The 17250-nt window shown below is 40.0% G+C and overlaps 1 protein-coding gene across 1 annotated transcript; it reads right to left on the bottom strand.

Annotated features, from left to right (window-relative positions):
- Positions 1 to 384: 384 nt before the first annotated feature.
- Positions 385 to 14217, bottom strand: LOC108705611 (rho GTPase-activating protein 24). The gene is made up of 3 exons (XM_018242500.2): positions 14190 to 14217; positions 6323 to 7388; positions 385 to 1284 (listed from the first exon to the last, which is right to left on the bottom strand). Exons 1-3 carry the CDS (start codon positions 14215 to 14217, stop codon positions 1077 to 1079), a joined length of 1302 nt encoding a protein of 433 aa, XP_018097989.2. The 3' UTR covers positions 385 to 1076.
- Between the last annotated feature and the right edge of the window lie 3033 nt (positions 14218 to 17250).

Genomic DNA, 17250 nt, shown 5'->3' with positions numbered 1-17250 from the left:
AATAAAACGGGTCAAATTCGCCCATCCCTACTCGTGACTGCTGGAAAAACTTACTGGTAAATAAAGCATTAGAGAGATTATTTTAAGGTCCCCTTATATATTTATATATAGTTATCATATCACCCCTAGTAGGTTCTTGAACAAGCTGGAATAAAAAGTTGTCATTCAGCATATTTACAAACCTACTAGCTTTTTCTGTCTTGGCAACCCCATTACCCAGTCAATGTCTGGATAATTGAAGTCACCCATAGCAACAACTTGACCCAGCTGTGAAGCCGCTTGTATCTGCAAGAGTAGCTGGGCTTCATACTCATCACTTATACGAGGTGGTTTATAGCATACACCAATGATAATTCTCTTTGTAACCTTTTGCCCAGTCAAAATTTCTACCCAGAGGATTCTACACCCTCACCAGTGCCAGCTATGGTTATTTCATGAATCAGAACAGAATATTATCTCAGGTGTTTTCTTTATTTAATTATACAGATGTTTCAAAAAAATAAAAGAGAAAACTTGGTTTAAACATTCGGAATAGTTTGCTGTTTAATACCTTATACAGTTTCTTTTGGTCATAGGCAGAAAGATTGGTACAAACAACGCCACAACGTATCATCCTAGAATTTTTTTTATGTTCATTCCCTTTCAAATTAAGAATAAAGAACAGTTAATGTACAAACTAAGCTTATGGCAGGACAACGCGCAAAAATATGTTATGTTATATATTAAGAGCAAGGATATATAGACTTCATATGAAGCTTGACTGCAACAACATTTCAATCTGCCAGTTTAAATACAAGACTTGTATTATTATAATTCAGTTATTTTTAACAACACTTTTTCTATATACACATATCCAGTTGTAACACTTCATAGTAGGATTATAGTATAATTGATTTAGTTCTGCTGATAATGTGATTAATTGTTCATATTATTTTCCCCTCGCAAAATTATAGAAATCAGTCAAATGCTAACCTCATCAGGTGACCAGCCACCTGATTAAAACTCTTACCATAAAAGTCCAAAAGCTACATAATAAGTCACTTTACTGGATCCATATTGTGTTCCCTCTATCTGGTCTACGGGGTTCCACTGTCAAGTCCCCAAAGGTAGAGAAGAACTGCTCCATCTATTTCTGCAATGTCATTTCTCTTCTCTGCATCTTCTTTGGCACGTTCTGCGTTCCTCATTTTTATTTCTATCATTGTGTATTTCTTTTTTTCCTGCTGTAGTTCCTCTTGCAGACTCAGCACTTCTGTTTCAAGAGTGGCATTTCTTTGTTCTAAGCTGAAGAAAAAAGAGAGGTGATCGGTCAAAGAACGGTCCTTTAAACATTCCTTTTATTTTTGAAAAAATCAATCATTCAGGTAGTGTCACATAGCATAAAACTTGTCCAAACTGCATTTACTGATACTTTCTTAATACACCAGTACTGTTTGGTCACATGTTTCTTGGGCATATAGTTCTTTTTTTCCTTTTTGCTACACAGTATCATGTTTTCATAATAAAATGTTGTATACTGTGGTTGCATATTTAATTCAGTGCTTGGCTTAATTCTTATTACACTTGTAATCCTCATTCTTTTGTGTTAGTAATACAGAAAACAGTTTATTAGATAAATTATCAAAAGCACTACCCTTCACAAACACACACACAAATATATACTTTACTATACAGTAGCGTAACTAGAGGGGGACGGGCCCTGGTGCGTGACACGCAGCCGGGCCCCGCCCCGCCCCCCCTCCGTACAGCCGCATTTTCAGTGGCGCACAGGCTACCGGGGGGGCCCTGAGTGGGGGCAGGCCCTGGCCCGCTCGCACCCCCTGCTCCCCCGGTAGTTCCGCCACTGTTACTATACATTTAAATGAAGTGTCATGATACAGGCCTGTAATAGTTAATAAAACAGGCCAAGGTATCATGAGAAATATTTCTGCCAACATCTAAATCAGACACATAACAGGCCTCTTTTCACTATGGTCAGAGGTGTCAGAGCTGTAATGCCCTCCTCCATGCCCTGGTTGATAAGAGCCATTCCATGGGGAGGGGGAAGCCCAATGAGTGAGAACTTAAAGTTCCCAGCAAGACCCTCAAAGGTAAAGTGAAGGTCACATATAATGTATGTAGGGACCTATAGGATCTATTAGGCTCCTATAGAGTTAATCCCCTACCTTTGCTAAGTTCTCTTTTCCCTTGTTATTGGGCCAAGCCCTTCTAACTGGTAAAGTGTAACATCTACACCTATTGGACAAAGAGTGTAATGACACTCCCCTGCCACACTGCTACAGTATATAGTGTTGTGTAGGGAGTGGCCTCTTCCTCTTTGGCTCCTGGTGTCTGTGCTGCTAGGTGTTTCCCATTGAGCCTGGGATCACCAAGGCCCCAGTAAGCCATTTACCCCAAAGGGACCTGTACCTTTGGTGCTAAAGTGGGGAACCAGGCAATCCCGTGAATGAGGATTAGCTATCATTAGGGCAGATCTGTAATAGTCTCTCTAGGAGAGAGAGATAGCCAGATTAAGGTAGTATGAGCAGTTCTGTGCTCCATCAAGGAGAATAGCAGGGAGTAGCCTCCCAAAGGCTTCTAAGGTGCCTTTAGTGTAGGGAACTCAGTGATAGGGAATTCAGTTTAGCAGAGCACTGCCTGACCCCTACTTGATCGATCCTGTTTCACATTGGTCGCTGGTCTTTGGGAGTGAGATATTCTTCCTACTGTTTGACTTGAGGAGTGACATCTGTACATGCTGCATCATCATCGTGCTATCCTTTCTCCTCTGTGATATGCTAACTCCTACTACAGCTCCTGCGTGAGTAAACCTGTGGTCAATTGCCTTTGCATATTGTTGTGCTAATAAACCATCTCACTTGTTTTCACTATGTAAAGAACCTCCTGGCGTCCATTATTCTATCTTTCACACTAATTAGCCTGTGGGTTGTAGTTTTACACCATCTTAAAGGGGAAGCTTCCATTTAGCGAAGGCTCCGCCCTGAGTGTAGTTTCACAGTGTAACCCATGCTCATACACTAGCTGGACACCCTTAACCCCTAATTGGCGGGATAGGCCAAGAAAGCGTTACATGTATACTCAAATATATTTATCCTTACAGAACCCATACCTGTTGTACCAACAGTATAAAAAACTGGTGATGGGTTCAAGGCAATTCCAGCTTTCAAACGAGTCCAAACATGACTAGGTTTGGTACTTTGTGTATTAGATGTGAATATCTGGGCAGGGGCAGGTCACACAGTATTGATGTTTAGTATCTATGGAATCCCTGAAAGAATTAATAACCAATGAATATAATATCCTCTCTCTCCTCCGTTCCTATAAGGAGTTATGGTCATTATATTCTTGGTCCTGTTCCTACTTACAGGAGGTCATAAAAACTCACTCTGTGTCCTGCTAGGCCATGCCCCTTTAAATTCCTGAGGGAGGGGGGAGTGTGCAGTTACCTGATGCCCTGAAATCACTAATAAATAGTCAGCTCTTCTGACTAAACTTTTTACTTTGGAGGACCAATTGCGATTGGAAGTTATCCCATTTGTTTCCCCTTGCCTCCAGGACCAGGAATTCTATATCTTTGGAGTTAAGTATAGGTTTTCAATGTTTTCACTTTTATTTTACAACTGTTTGTAATTGTATTATTGATTGTATGTCTCTTTTTGTAACATCTTTTTGTATATTGCACTGTTATAATATTAAAGAGAATTTAATAAGATTGTCTTTGATGCACTAAACAAACCTAGCCTGAAAGAGTGTAACTGTGAGCCTTAACCCTCTGCATGCTGAAGTACTTGTTGAATCAGTAGGAACTAACTGACTATAGTGAGAGAGTGTTTAATGCATTGGTGTATTGTGAATTATTACTTGTTAGAGAGAACAGGGGAATAGTCACATTAGGTTTCTATCGCCTGTGAATGATAGATAGATGGTGGCAGCGAATGAGTTTTGTCGGTGTTGGTTGGTGTTTGGGGTGCTTTTGTGTTAGTCTAACCTGTGTGCAAGGTGGGTGAGAGACTGAGTGAGTGACCCCTGATAGCCACACCTAAAGTCACGTGCGGTTGGAAGAACCGTATCTGGGACATGAAGCATCATAGTGAAACAGTGGAAGGCAAAAGGATGCTTTAAATAATAAAGAAACAGTGAGAGGAGAACAATAAATGTAAAATAGCAAATAGACAAGCTGTGAATAGAGATTGTGTATACTTTACATGCCAAGATACTGTTGGCATCAAGAATAAGAAGGGGTGAAGATGCAAAATGTGATGCTGAAGAAGAGACTGACAAACTTAATTTTCTTTTACTGAAGGATGAAGCAACAAAGTAGACATAAGTCAGAAATGGAAGAGAAAACAAATCATAGAATATTCATTATACAATATTTAAATCCACCTGCATATCACTACAAACAGTAAACAGTTGCTGAAGCCCAGGGTCGGAACTAGGGGTAGGCAGAGTAGGCACATGCCTAGGGCCCAAAGCTAGGGGGGGGCACCAGGCACGTACCTTCTCTGCCTCCTACCTTAGACCAGTCCCCTCTTTCCACTCGCTTGCTGGCTGTTCGTCTATTCATGTGTAGAGATGGGCGAATTTTTTTGCCTTGTTTCGCTGCGAAAATGACGCCCATAGACTTGTATTGCGTCACATGTCAAAGAAATTTGACACCCATAGACTTTAATGGGCGTTGGCGACATTTCACTGGTGGCAAATTTTTGCCGAAGCTAAATGGGTCAAATTCGCCAAAGCCTATTCACATGCTTGCACCTATCCATGAGTATGTGTGCACGCCTATCTGACTGGCCAGGTTGCCTAGGGAGCCTGACCGTCCTGGCCTAGCGCTGCTGAGGCCAGATAAGAGGCTTAATTATTGCATGAAAATGTATTAAATTGCTCTGAACCATTCTCTAATGACTACAGCCACATAAAAGTAACACCCACAGGAAAATATTGCAACCAGTATTTTTTAAGTGACCCTTGATAAACTTTTATTTTGAAAACACACCTGAACTATAAGTTATAGGCTATATTTGTAATGCAGTGCATGCATACAAATAGAGAAGTTTAGAAAAGACAAAAAAAGGTGTTCCACACACAAAACTGCATTTCTGTTACAAAAGTTAGCAATAGATGAGGGGGTTGAATATTAGTGAGCTTATTGGTACTACTCACTATTGGGGGAATGTAATAAGTTTAGTTCGAGCATAAAACATTGGCAAAGATTTTGTGAACAAATGGCTTTTGAAATGGCTTGTGTGTAAGCATTTTTCGCAACAACATATTTAACGAAGCTCCAGTGCAGACCTTTGCTTAGCGATAGGGAGTGCTGTTATATTCGACCAGTGAATGATTTTATATTGTGAGCAGCGCTAAACTTTCGCAAAATTCAAACATTTTAAAAAATGCTGATTTTAATTACTTTGCACATTTAGGGGGTTATTTTTTAAAACTCGATTTTTTCTAGTCTTTTAAACTATTTGAAGATGTTTCTAACCGTCACGAATTTTGGGAGCTTTTGGGTGTGTGACGCTGGTTTTTGCTCAAGAAATTCACATTTTTTCAAGTGGCAATTTGATAAAGTTGTAGGATTACATTTTTTTATAGAAACTCAAAAATATTTTTTTTTCTATTCGATTTTTGCAACCTGATATATTAGTAAATAAGCCAAATTCTCAGATGGGAGTTAGGTCAAGTTTATTTCCGGCTAAAATATCAGAACAAAAGTTTTAGGAAATAAGCCCCTCAATGTCTGTTCACATGTACAGTATATGATCTTAGCGCACACATTACAGGAAACTTTCTCTTGTGTCAGATGATGAGGGTTATTTTCTTAACTGATGCCACTTTCTCTAAGATAACCTGCAACAAGGTCAGCATTACAACGTTAATTTGCTCCAAGTGTTTTGTACAACAAAATAAGCCTAAAATATAGTTCATATTATAAAAAAGGTATGAGACCTCTTATCCAAAATGTTAGCAACCTGGTGTTTTCCAGATTATAGATATTTTGGAATTTGGATCTTCATACCTTAAATCTAGAAAATCATGTAAGCATTATAAAAACCCAATAGGCTGATTCTGATTCCAATAAGGATTAATTATACTGTTTTATGATTACAAAGAAAAAGGAATCATTTTAAAATTTCAATTATTTGATTAAAATGGAGTCTATGGGAGATGGTCTTTCCGTAATTTGGAGCTTCTGGATAAGGGATCCATACCATATAGTGTTAAACAGAAGTTAAGAATAATATCTGTAACAAATAAAGTTTAGAATACAATACACTGCAAATGTTAATGTTTTTTCACTGTTTTACTAACATTTAATTACCTTTTTATTCTTGTCTCATACTCCATTTTTTGTTTTGACATTTCCTGCTTTAAACTGGATACAAGGCTATTAAGAGCACTGTGACTGCTGGTATTATTTAAAACAAAGGTTTCACTGTTGTTACTGCTGCTGGTTGCTCTACTACTGCAACAACCAGCACTTCCTCGGTTAAATTTGCTTTCAAAATCTGTCGGATTAGTAGTGACCTCATTAGGAGGCCCATCTAAAATGGGATCCTCAAAATTTCCCCCATAAAATACCTGCTCTGGACAGGTAGTTGCGGAAGAGCAGAAAATGGAATTTTCCGGAAGGGAAATTTCACAGGACGATGTAGACCAAGTTGCACTGTCAATGCTTTGTTTGTCATCAGAGTTTGCCATGGAGAACTGTTGATGAACATTATCGTAGGTAAATAGTCTGTGTTGCTGTACATATTCATTGTCCTTTTGTTTATTGTCTCTCATTGTAACATAACCATTTGGCAACCAGCTTGCTGTTCGAGTGTTTAAAGAATGGCTAAGGGTATATGTGCTTGAAACTCCCAATTTCACAACACCATTTTGTACACTATGGGTACCCATTTTGGTAACAGAGCTTTTCAGAGATGATGTTCTTCTAGATTGTAATGTTCCATTAGTTAAAGAATGATGTTTATCATGGGCATCCACTGAGCTACTGAACGATCCATTGGTTACAATCCCACTGCCTTTGTTAATTGCTGGATTTTTTTTTACCATTAATGGTGGGCTTCTTGTGACATCAAGTTTGTGAGTGCTGTTTCTTGGACTGTTTGATTTACTCCCAGGCAGAGCAGTAGGGGAACCATTCTCGACATAAGACCTTTGTGAAGTTTCAACCTTTTCCCATGAGCACCTTCTTACAGCAGTATCATTAGTATTGTTATTCTTTTTGTTCTGAATCTGACCTAATACATTTTTCTTTTGTATTTCATTGTTGTTGTTGCTGAGCTCCTGTCCAACTTGAATTTGGTTATCTCCATCTTTAGGAAATAGCATTTCATGCTGACTTATCATAACAGCCATCAACTGCTGGACAACTAAAGTACCTGCAAAACACAACATATGTTTAATTTTAGTGAATTAATTATTTTGCTGTGAGGCATTTTTACTGTGAGGCGAACATATTTTGACAAACTGTACAAAGCTAGATGCTAAATAGAAGAACTTCATGGTCTTTGTTCAACAGTGGATTTATTCTTTATGTGGTGCAAACCTATCATAATATTACAGTGTTTACATAGAGCACAGCATCCCTGGTCAGCATAGGAAGACCAACTGAAAAATTAGTAAACACTGACCATTTTATAACATACTAAAAGTAAACTGAAAAGTGAACTACTCTCTTATCATTAGGACTGATTTAAATATATAGGAATGGTTAGCTAGTCACTGAAAATAAAGCATTAAATATAATCCAACTATCACAAGCCTATTTTCACAGTTGAGTGGGATAAAAACAAACTAGTTCATTTAAATAGTGGTTTATACAATTAAACTCCATAATTTAAATTATTATGCTAAATATGCTCTACAATAAATGTTACACATCAGTAGTCCAACAGTTTGTAATGTAAGCGCACACTTTCTAGTATGAGATAAATCATTATTGACCAAATACCCCCTCTTCTGAGAGGTTTGTAATTTAGCAAAGGGTGGCCCAAACTTTTACTTTCAACTATATATATAACTACTACAAGAAGGTCCGCACTCTCAGGACTTATAAAAATCATAATATTTATTATAAATGAGTAACGTTTTGGCTAGGTCCCTAGCCTTTCTCTTGAAATTGACTGTGCACCCCGGCTATATAGGCCGCAATAGAGTTTGCGGATACTCACTGGACTGTGTTATATATATATATATATATATAGTTGTGTGTATTATTGATATACATACGTACACACATTACACAAAAAGTCACAAAAGTGACAAAATAATCCTTGAAACCAACTAAGCTAATACATATCAAATCACTTTGGTAAAGGCTGTTTTATTAGTCAAATGTTAGTAGCCTCCACAAAAAGAAGGGATTTCCACCATAAGATACATATGTATATATAAAAGGACAAAGCACTCAATACACTAAAATGCAAAAAGTCTCAAGCCATGGGCACTATAGCATCAATTCAGCATGTATAGATATTTTAAATGTTACACACTAGAAATTATACCACTACCCAAACATGTTATGTCACTTATTTAGTCTCGACTGAAATACCATTTTCTTCTAGCTCTGACTATTAAATGTTAAACACTGAGTATTATGAATCTGAGATATGGATACAGTTGTTGAATAGTTGTGTGTATTTAATACTTGGTTATGATCCTGTTTTAAGGATTGTAACCCAAGGAACAATTACAGTTGAATTAAGACATGACCCCAGGTACCCCTGTATTGCACACACTGCTTAAGATTCACAAATATCCTGTGCAACCACAGGGTGTCCAACAGTGGCAGCCATTGGCTCAGCATTCTGCCCTATGCCCTCCATGTTGGACAGGATCCTTGTGCCATTGGTACAATGTGGGAAATCTCTCCCTATATATAAAGAATAGCAATAATTTTTAAGAGAAACTATATTCAGTTCAGGTGGAGGAGTGGAGGAATATGATTTTTGGCATGTTAACCAGGACTGATTATACACATCCATCCCATCAGCAATGGTATCAAGGCTTTTGTGATTCTTTTGAGAGCTCAATGATAAATATTGCCTACAATGGAGGGGTACTGCAATAGGCTACAATGCTGTCCCTTCACTTGCAAACTGCTTTATGCTTCGGCAGGAGGAGGAAAACATTTATAACCGGGTATGACTCACCATCAGGGCCATCATCAGGGGGGCACGGTGGGTACTGCTGTTCCGGGCCTGGGCCTAAAGGGGGGTCCAGCTGTGCTGCACTCTTCTAAATAGCTGGGCTCCACTTGACAGTGCTGAAGCTGTGCCGCATCTTCTGTAGTCCCAAATCGCCGAAGAGCTGTAGTACCAAACAGCCGAAGTTGAAGTACCGAAGTCGCAAAAAGACCCAAATTCACCAAAGCAACTAATCACTATTTGAATAACAAGCGTTTAACTTAAATAACATTTAGGGGATTGAGTGATTTCCTGTTCTACTATTTAAAACACCTGTATATGCTTAACTTATGCTATTGTACTCATGGCTTGAGAAAAGAGTATTCTAAAATTTTACCCTTTGGGCTATGGTATGGTTTTAATACACACCTTTTTGCATTTAAGAGTTTTGAAGTAGATGCCGGCACTCACTAAAAGGTTGTCAATATTGCCTGGGTGCAGTTCCACATGATGGAGAATGTATAGTCGCTGAAGTAGCCACACTCACAGGTGTTAAAGTGTAAAAAGTGAACCAGAAATACAAACATCAGATTAAATATATGGTGTGGCGGGAACAAAAGTGGCAAGCAAGGATGTGATGAAAGAAGACTCAAAAAATACACAATTAATTACAATTAATTACAGAACACAAGTGGAATAAAAAAGTCAAAATGTAGGGTGATATATTGTCTAAGCAAAATTAAACCAGAGATAAATTCTGAAATGAAAAATAAAAACAAAACAATCCTCTTAATGTTGTGTCAGATGGGACAGGGAAACAATCAATTAACATGCAACTGTTACCATATTTGAAACAATGTGTAAAAGCATCTTGTTACAGAACAATCAGTGTTCACATCACAACTGGGTGGTGTTTCACATGTAACAAAAAAGTTAAAGATTTAATTGACTGGGAATCCAGTTGCGTTTTTATGCCACCTGTGACACGATCCACTTCCGTTCTGGTAATACATGGCAATTCTTAACTATTAAGTTGCCCATCTCGGGTTTGAAGGCACCCACTGTGTCAATATAAAGTGTAAAATTAAAAGTAGTGTAAGCGCAAAAGTGTAAACCGTATGGAATATAAAAATAAAAAACAAACAAAAGAATAAAAATAAAAAAACAATAAAAGAGGCTTAACGGTGACCATTGTCCAGTGAAGGAGTGTGGAAAAAATAAGATAAAGTTATAATGGTATGCTATTAGCCAGGATAGTATGCTATTGGCCAGGAGAATTGTAAATAATATGCTGAAACTTGTTTTGCTCACCCATGATTAAAAGGGTAGAGTGGTAGCTGGGACTGGTTTCAAGTCGTGGTCTCTGGATCTGATGTGTACAAGGTCTCTTAGCCAACTTCATCCCATCGCTAGTCGCAGGTATATGTTAGTCGCTCAGTCAGCTGGCAGGGACTGGTCAGTCGTCGTGGTCTTGGAACCCCGATGTCCAATGGGTCCCGTGGCCAACTCAGACATTCCAATAACATCCCTAATAAGGTCACGATCGATTGAAGATCCAAAGCCGGTGCGTGGAAGTTACCCAGTCAGATAGTTGCGTAGACTGGTGCGCTACTGTGTTGTTGGAGCCTCACCATTTCCTTGGTCTCGTTACGCAGTCCTATGTTTTTAATAAGGCAGACCACTTTCAGTCATTACCATTATCGGAAAATAAATGAAAACTCAGATGCGCGACAATTACATCTTCTTTGTGCTGCCCACATCGCGACAATTACATCTTCTTTGTGCTACCCACATCGGTAGTCCATATCCACCATCTCTTACTCATTCGTTTTCAACTCTGTTTCGGTTTTCTTCACCAGATGGTCCTGTACTGCTAATCTATTATTTGCTGATTTATATCATATGCTAGTTATCACCGGACCGATAAATTATGATAAGAAAAATAATTAACAAATATGAGAAAATCAGAAGATCAAAACTAAATCATAATAAATAAAAAATGAAAATGAATCAAAAAATAAAAAATAGAAAAACAAAAAATAAAATAAAAATAAATATAAAAAATTAAACTCGTGGAACATTGGTGGAGTCTAGCTGGAGTATATATAATGTAAGCAAGTAGACTTAAGTGCGGTTAGTCACTGTATCTATTCTAAAAATATCAATGAATACAAGAACTCGTTTTGAGTATTATAAATAAGCTAGTATACACTAGTATCAATTAATAAATTGTATTGATTAGTTAATGGTAAAGAAGGCAGGTGGTAACACAAAGATTTTACACTCACGGTACTTTCATAGTTACATAGTTGAAAAAAGACAAAGTCCATCAAGTTCAACCCCTCCAAATGAAAACCCAGAATCCATACACACACCACTCCCTACTTTCACGTAAATTATATATACCCATATCTATACTAACTATAGAGTTTAGTATCACAATAGCTTTGATATTATGTCTGTCCAAGAAATCATCCAAGCCACTCTTAAAGGCATTAAATGAATCAGCCATCACAACATCAACCGGCAGTGCATTCCAGAACCTCAATGTCCTGACTGTGAAGAACCACCTACGTTGCTTCAAATGAAATTTCTTTTCTTCTAGTCTAAAGGGGTGGCCTCTGTTACGGTGATCCACTTTATGGGTATAAAGGTACTCTGCTATTTGTCTATAATATCCTCTAATGTACTTGTAAAGTGTAATCATGTCCCTTAGTTATGCACAATTTAGTATCATCTGCAAAAATAGAAACAGTGCTTTCAATGCATACCTCCAGGTCATAATTAAACAAGTTGAAAAGCAAGGGACCTAGTACAGAGCCCTGCGGTACTCCACTAACAACACTGGTCCAATTAGAAAATTTTTCATTTACCACACTCTTTGTAGTCTATATTTTAGCCATTTCTCTATCCAGGTACAAATACTACTGTATGTTCCAGGCCAACATTCCTTAATTTAACCAGTAAACTTTTGTGTGGCACTGTATCAAATGCTTTAGCAAAGTCTAAGTAAATCTCTTCCACTGCCATCCTAGAATCAAGGTCCCTGCTTACCTTCTCATAAAAAGAAATTAAGTTAAGATGGCCACAGACGCAAAGATCTGATCGTACAAATCAATGTACGATTGGACTTTCCCATCTCCCAACCTGCCACTAACCATTCAGGTCAAAGTGTTACCATTCCGACCGAATAAAGTAGTTAAAGAACAGATCAGCCGATGTTCTGCCCCTGACAGCAATCGTATGATAGACACAGCTAGTGACAGTCTCCCACTAAAAATTGTACTATCGGCAAAACATGCAGAGATATTACCCGCAGCCGACAAAAAATTTCGAACCTGTCCGATCGACCAAATGACCGATCTCCACCAGACGAAAAATGTCGGGACTCTTCCCACACGTTCCGAAAATCGTACGAATCCACAATGAGATCTTTGCGTCAATGGCCAGCTTAAGTCTGGCAAGATCTATTTCGCATAAAACCATGCTGGCATACACTCATAGTATTATGATTTGCTATAAAGTCCAGTATCTTATCCTTTATTAACTCTTCAAAAAGCTTTCCTACCACTAACATCAGACTAATTGGCCTATATGTCACGGTCGGCACCCAACACCAGAACAAATGCCAAGCACACTGGTCTCAGCTCATGCTTCACCTGTAGTGTGACCACCTTTGGCCTCTGGAGGAGCCCTCAGCTACTTGGATGCCACCAGGACTTAAACAAGAGGTGCAAGGCTAGAGGTTCTGGATAGGCAGAGGGGCACGACTGTTAGCAAGAGTCTTTAGGCAGAAGGTCGTAATACAAGGCGTTAGGCAATAGAGTAGTCAGATCAGGCTGGGTCAAGGCAGGCAGAGAATAGCATAGTCAGGCAGGCAAGGGTCAAACCAGGATATCAATCAGAGGGGTTACGCAGAAGAGGTAGTCGGTGTTCAGGCAAGGATCAGGAATCAGAGGTCAGAAAAGTCAGATTCCAGGCAGGGGGTCACAACAGGAATCAATACAGAGTAAACAGAAGCTCAAACGCACAGAAGCACCAGGAACAAGATCCTATAACGGGCAATGTGAAAAATCCAAACTGTGCCTTTAATACTTTTAAACTTCGCGCCACTGCGCACTGACGTCACACGCCAGCACGCATGCGCAAATAAATCAGGAAGGAACCCCCTCCAGCTAGAATAAATCAGGAAGGAACCCCCTCCCGCTAGACCACCAGGTATAGTTGTTACATTACCCCCCCTCGAGGGGGGGGGCCACAGGACCCCCTGGTCTCTCAGCAAACTTTGAATGAAATTGTTTTCTGAGACGATCAGCCCTAATGTCACCAACAGGAACCCAAGAGTTAGTTACATAGTTAAATTGGGTTGAAAAAAGACAAAGTCCATCAAGTTCAACCCCTCCAAATGAAAACCCAGCATCCATACACATACCCCTCCCTACTTTTAATTAAATTCTATATACCCATACCTATACTCCGCCCCTGAATCCACAAAAGCAGATACCTTGACAGAGCCTGTAGGCCAGGTTAACTTGACCGGTATCAAAATCCTAGAGGTAGCTCCCCTTCTCCATTTAGGCTTGGAAGTTTCCCGGCCTCTTAGGACATTGATTTAGGAAATGACCCTTCTCCCCATAGTAAATGCATAAACCTTGGGACCACCTGCAAACCTTTTCCTCAGGAGTTAGATGGGATATGCATTGGTTCCTCCTGAGGTAGAGGCGCAGAGGGATTAGGGGACATAACATTGGTCACCACATTTGGAAAGTTAGACTTAACATTGGTAACCCCAGAAAAAGAAGACACCCCTTCTTTCCCTCTGTCTTCTATCTACCTGGATGGCAAGAGACATGAGATCATCCAGGTTAGAAGATAAAGGATAATTTACTAGGCTATCCTTAACAGAATCCAAAAGCCCAATACGGAACTGACTGCGAAGAGCCATGTCGTTCCACCCAGTTTCAATTGCCCACCGGCGGAATTCAGTGCAATACCCCTCCGCATGCCGTTTTCCCTGGCGTAATTTACAAATCGCTGAATCGGCAGAAGACGCACAATCCAGGTCATCGTAGAGTATCGTCATGGTGTTAAAGAAAGTATCAAGGGAAAAGCGGGCAGGATCAGTGGGAGGCAATCTGAGAGCCCAAATTTGAGGGTCACCCTGAAGCACGGTCATGACAAACCTCACTTTTTCCTCAATAGTAGCGAAAGATTGGGGAAAAAAGCTGAGGTATAGTTTGCATGCCTCTTTGAATACAAAGAATTTAGATCTATCCCCATAAAATTTGTCGGGGAAGACAATCTTGGGTTCATGGGTCTTAGATACATTACCCAATAAAGCAGAAGAACCCACAGGAGCGGCCAAAGGAGGGGTTGACAACTGGAGCTGGAGACTGAACAGAAGCATCCAGTCGACGGGTCAAATTGTAAAAACCTTGCATCAGGTAATATTGCCTCTGCTCATATTCTTCCAGGCGCTGTAACAGTGTGGTGGGTAGCGCTTCAGTGGTGGAAGGAGCAGTGGCAGCAGTGGCGTGACCTTCTTCGTCCATGGCCCGTTATAATGTCACAGTCGGCACCCAACACCAGAACAAATGCCAAGCACCCTGGTCTCAGCTCATGCTTCACCTGTAGTTTGACCGCCTTTGGCCTCGGGAGGAGCCCTCAGCTACTTGGATGCCACCAGGACTTAAACGAGAGGTGCAAGGCTAGAGGTTCTGGATAGGGGCATGACTGTTAGAGTAGTCAGATCAGGCTGGGTCGAGGCAGGCAGAGAATAGCATAGTCAGGCAGGCAAGGGTCAAACTGGGATATCAATCAGAGGGGTTACACAGACGAGGTAGTTGGTGTTCAGGCAAGGATCAGGAATCAGAGGTCAGAATAGTCAGAAGCCAGGCAGGGGGTCACAACAGGAATCAATACAGAGTAAACAGATGCTCAAACGCACAGAAGCACCAGGAACACGATCCTATAATGGGCAATGTGAAAAATGCAAACTGTGCCTTTAATAATTTAAAATTTCGCACCACTGCGCGCTGACGTCACACGCCAGCGTGCATGCGCAAATAAATCAGGAAGGAACGGGCCGCGCGCCCTAACCATTCCCCTTTTGCGGCCATGAGGAGCAGTGTGGCGGGCGTCCCCACCGAGGGGGCTGCAGGCTTCCCTGCAGACCCCCTCCAGCTAGACCACCAGGTATTGTTTTTTACACTATAGTTTTGAGGCTGAGAACGGGAACCTTTTTTGAATAGAGGCACCACATTAGCAATTTGCCAGTCTCTCTGCACTATGCCAGACCTCAATGAACCATAAGTACCCTGGGATGAATACCATCTGGCCTGGACCTTTGTTAATCTTAAGAACATGTTCTAGTCTCTTTTGAATTTCCCCATGTGTAAACCATGCATCATAGTTGTATTACTAGAATTGGGGCTATTAAGAAGGAAACCTTCATTAACTGTCATTTATGTAGACGAAAAATATGAGTTCAGAATCTGCACTTTTATTTTGTTTTCATCAACCAACTGACCCTCCACTTCATTTTTTTACTATTAACATATTTAAAAAATAATTTTGGATTTTTTGCTGCAATATCCTTTTCCTTATCAATTTTAGCTTGCCTTATAGCTTCTTTGCATGATTTATTGGTTTCCTTGTACCTTATAAATGATTCGGCTGTCTCAGCTAACTTGAAAGTCTTAAAGGCATGTCTTTTCTTACCCATCTCAACAACAACACTTCTATTGAACCTATAAGGTTTTGCTTTGCAACAACGTTCCTTGCTTACAAGGGGAATATACTGACATGTACAGTATATTTATTAAGCAGCTTTTTAAAGACCCATTTTTGTTCTGTGTTTAACTCTGTGAAAAGTATTTCCTACAATATGTTGCAGAGATGCCCTTATACTGTCAAAGTTTGCACATCTGAAATTCAGTGTTTTAGCTACTCCCTTATAGAACAGAATCTCAAAGGAGACCATGTTATGATCACTATTCCCTAAATGCTCACCCACACAAATGCTAGAGATGAGTTCAGTATTATTAGTTATTAAAAGGTCCAAAAGTGAGTTATTCCTAGTAGGTTCTTGAATTAGCTGGAATAAAAAGTTGTCATTTAGCATATTTACAAACCTACAATGTCTGCATAATTGAAGTCACCCATAGCAACAACTTGACCCAGCTGTGAAGCCACTTGTATCTGCCAGAGTAGCTGGGCCTCATACTCGTCACTTATACAAGGTGGTTTACAGCATACACCAATGATAATTAGTGATGGGCGAATTTGCAACGTTTCGCTTCGCCGGAAAATTAGCGAATTTCCCACGAAATTCGCAAAATGGTGAAAAATTCGCAAAACGGCGCCGGCGTCTCGTTTTTGATGCCGTCACCCGTTTTTTATGCCGACGCCTGGTTTTTTGACACAAATTTTTTCAGGAGAATTTTCTCGGGCGTTTCAAGAATTTATTCACTGGTGGCGAATCGTGCAAATTTGCCGTGAATTCGCACCTGTCGAATAAATTCGCCCATCGCTAATGATAATTCTCATTGTAACCTTTTGCCCAGTCAAAATCTCTACCCAGAGGGATTCTACATCCTCACCAGTGCCAGCTATGGTTATTTCTTTAGCGCATGGCTTTAATTCAGTCTTTACATACAAACACACTCCTCCACCCTTGTTTATCCGTCTGTCCCTCCTAAAAAGGGTGTAACCATTTAAATTCACAATCCAGTCACATGTTTTATCCCACCAGGTCTCAGTGATACCAATTATATCATAATTTTTAGAGCATGCAATTAATTCTAGGTCCCATTTTACTTGACAAACTCAGTTAGGTTAGCAATATTCTGTTTTCCTTGTAACAGTGGGACCTCCTTAACTGATAAACTGTATGCCCCCTCACTCCCCCCATGGCCCCTTACTAATTCCACTGCCCCGTCTACCCTAGCTTCTCCATAATTCTTTATCTCACCCGCCCCCCAACCGCCTAGTTCTTCCAACCTCTTAACCATTCTTTCCCCTAGCACAGTGGACCCCCTTCCATTGAGGTGCAAACCATCACGACTGTATCATCCCAGTGCTCTAGGAACCCAAACCCTTCCTTCATACTCCAAGA

This window comes from Xenopus laevis, chromosome 1S, assembly GCF_017654675.1.
Source record: "Xenopus laevis strain J_2021 chromosome 1S, Xenopus_laevis_v10.1, whole genome shotgun sequence".
NCBI classification, from domain to species: Eukaryota; Metazoa; Chordata; class Amphibia; order Anura; family Pipidae; genus Xenopus; species Xenopus laevis.
This window is presented reverse-complemented; position numbering and strand designations above follow the sequence as displayed.

Coding starts and splice junctions, on each gene's coding strand:
- LOC108705611 (XM_018242500.2), bottom strand. CDS start 14,217: ATGACGATACTCTACGATGACCTGGATT. Junction 7,389..14,189: donor ACTCTACGATGACCTGGATT/GTGCGTCTTCTG, acceptor TGTGTTTTGCAG/GTACTTTAGTTGTCCAGCAG. Junction 1,285..6,322: donor TATGAGACAAGAATAAAAAG/GTAATTAAATGT, acceptor TTTTTTCTTCAG/CTTAGAACAAAGAAATGCCA.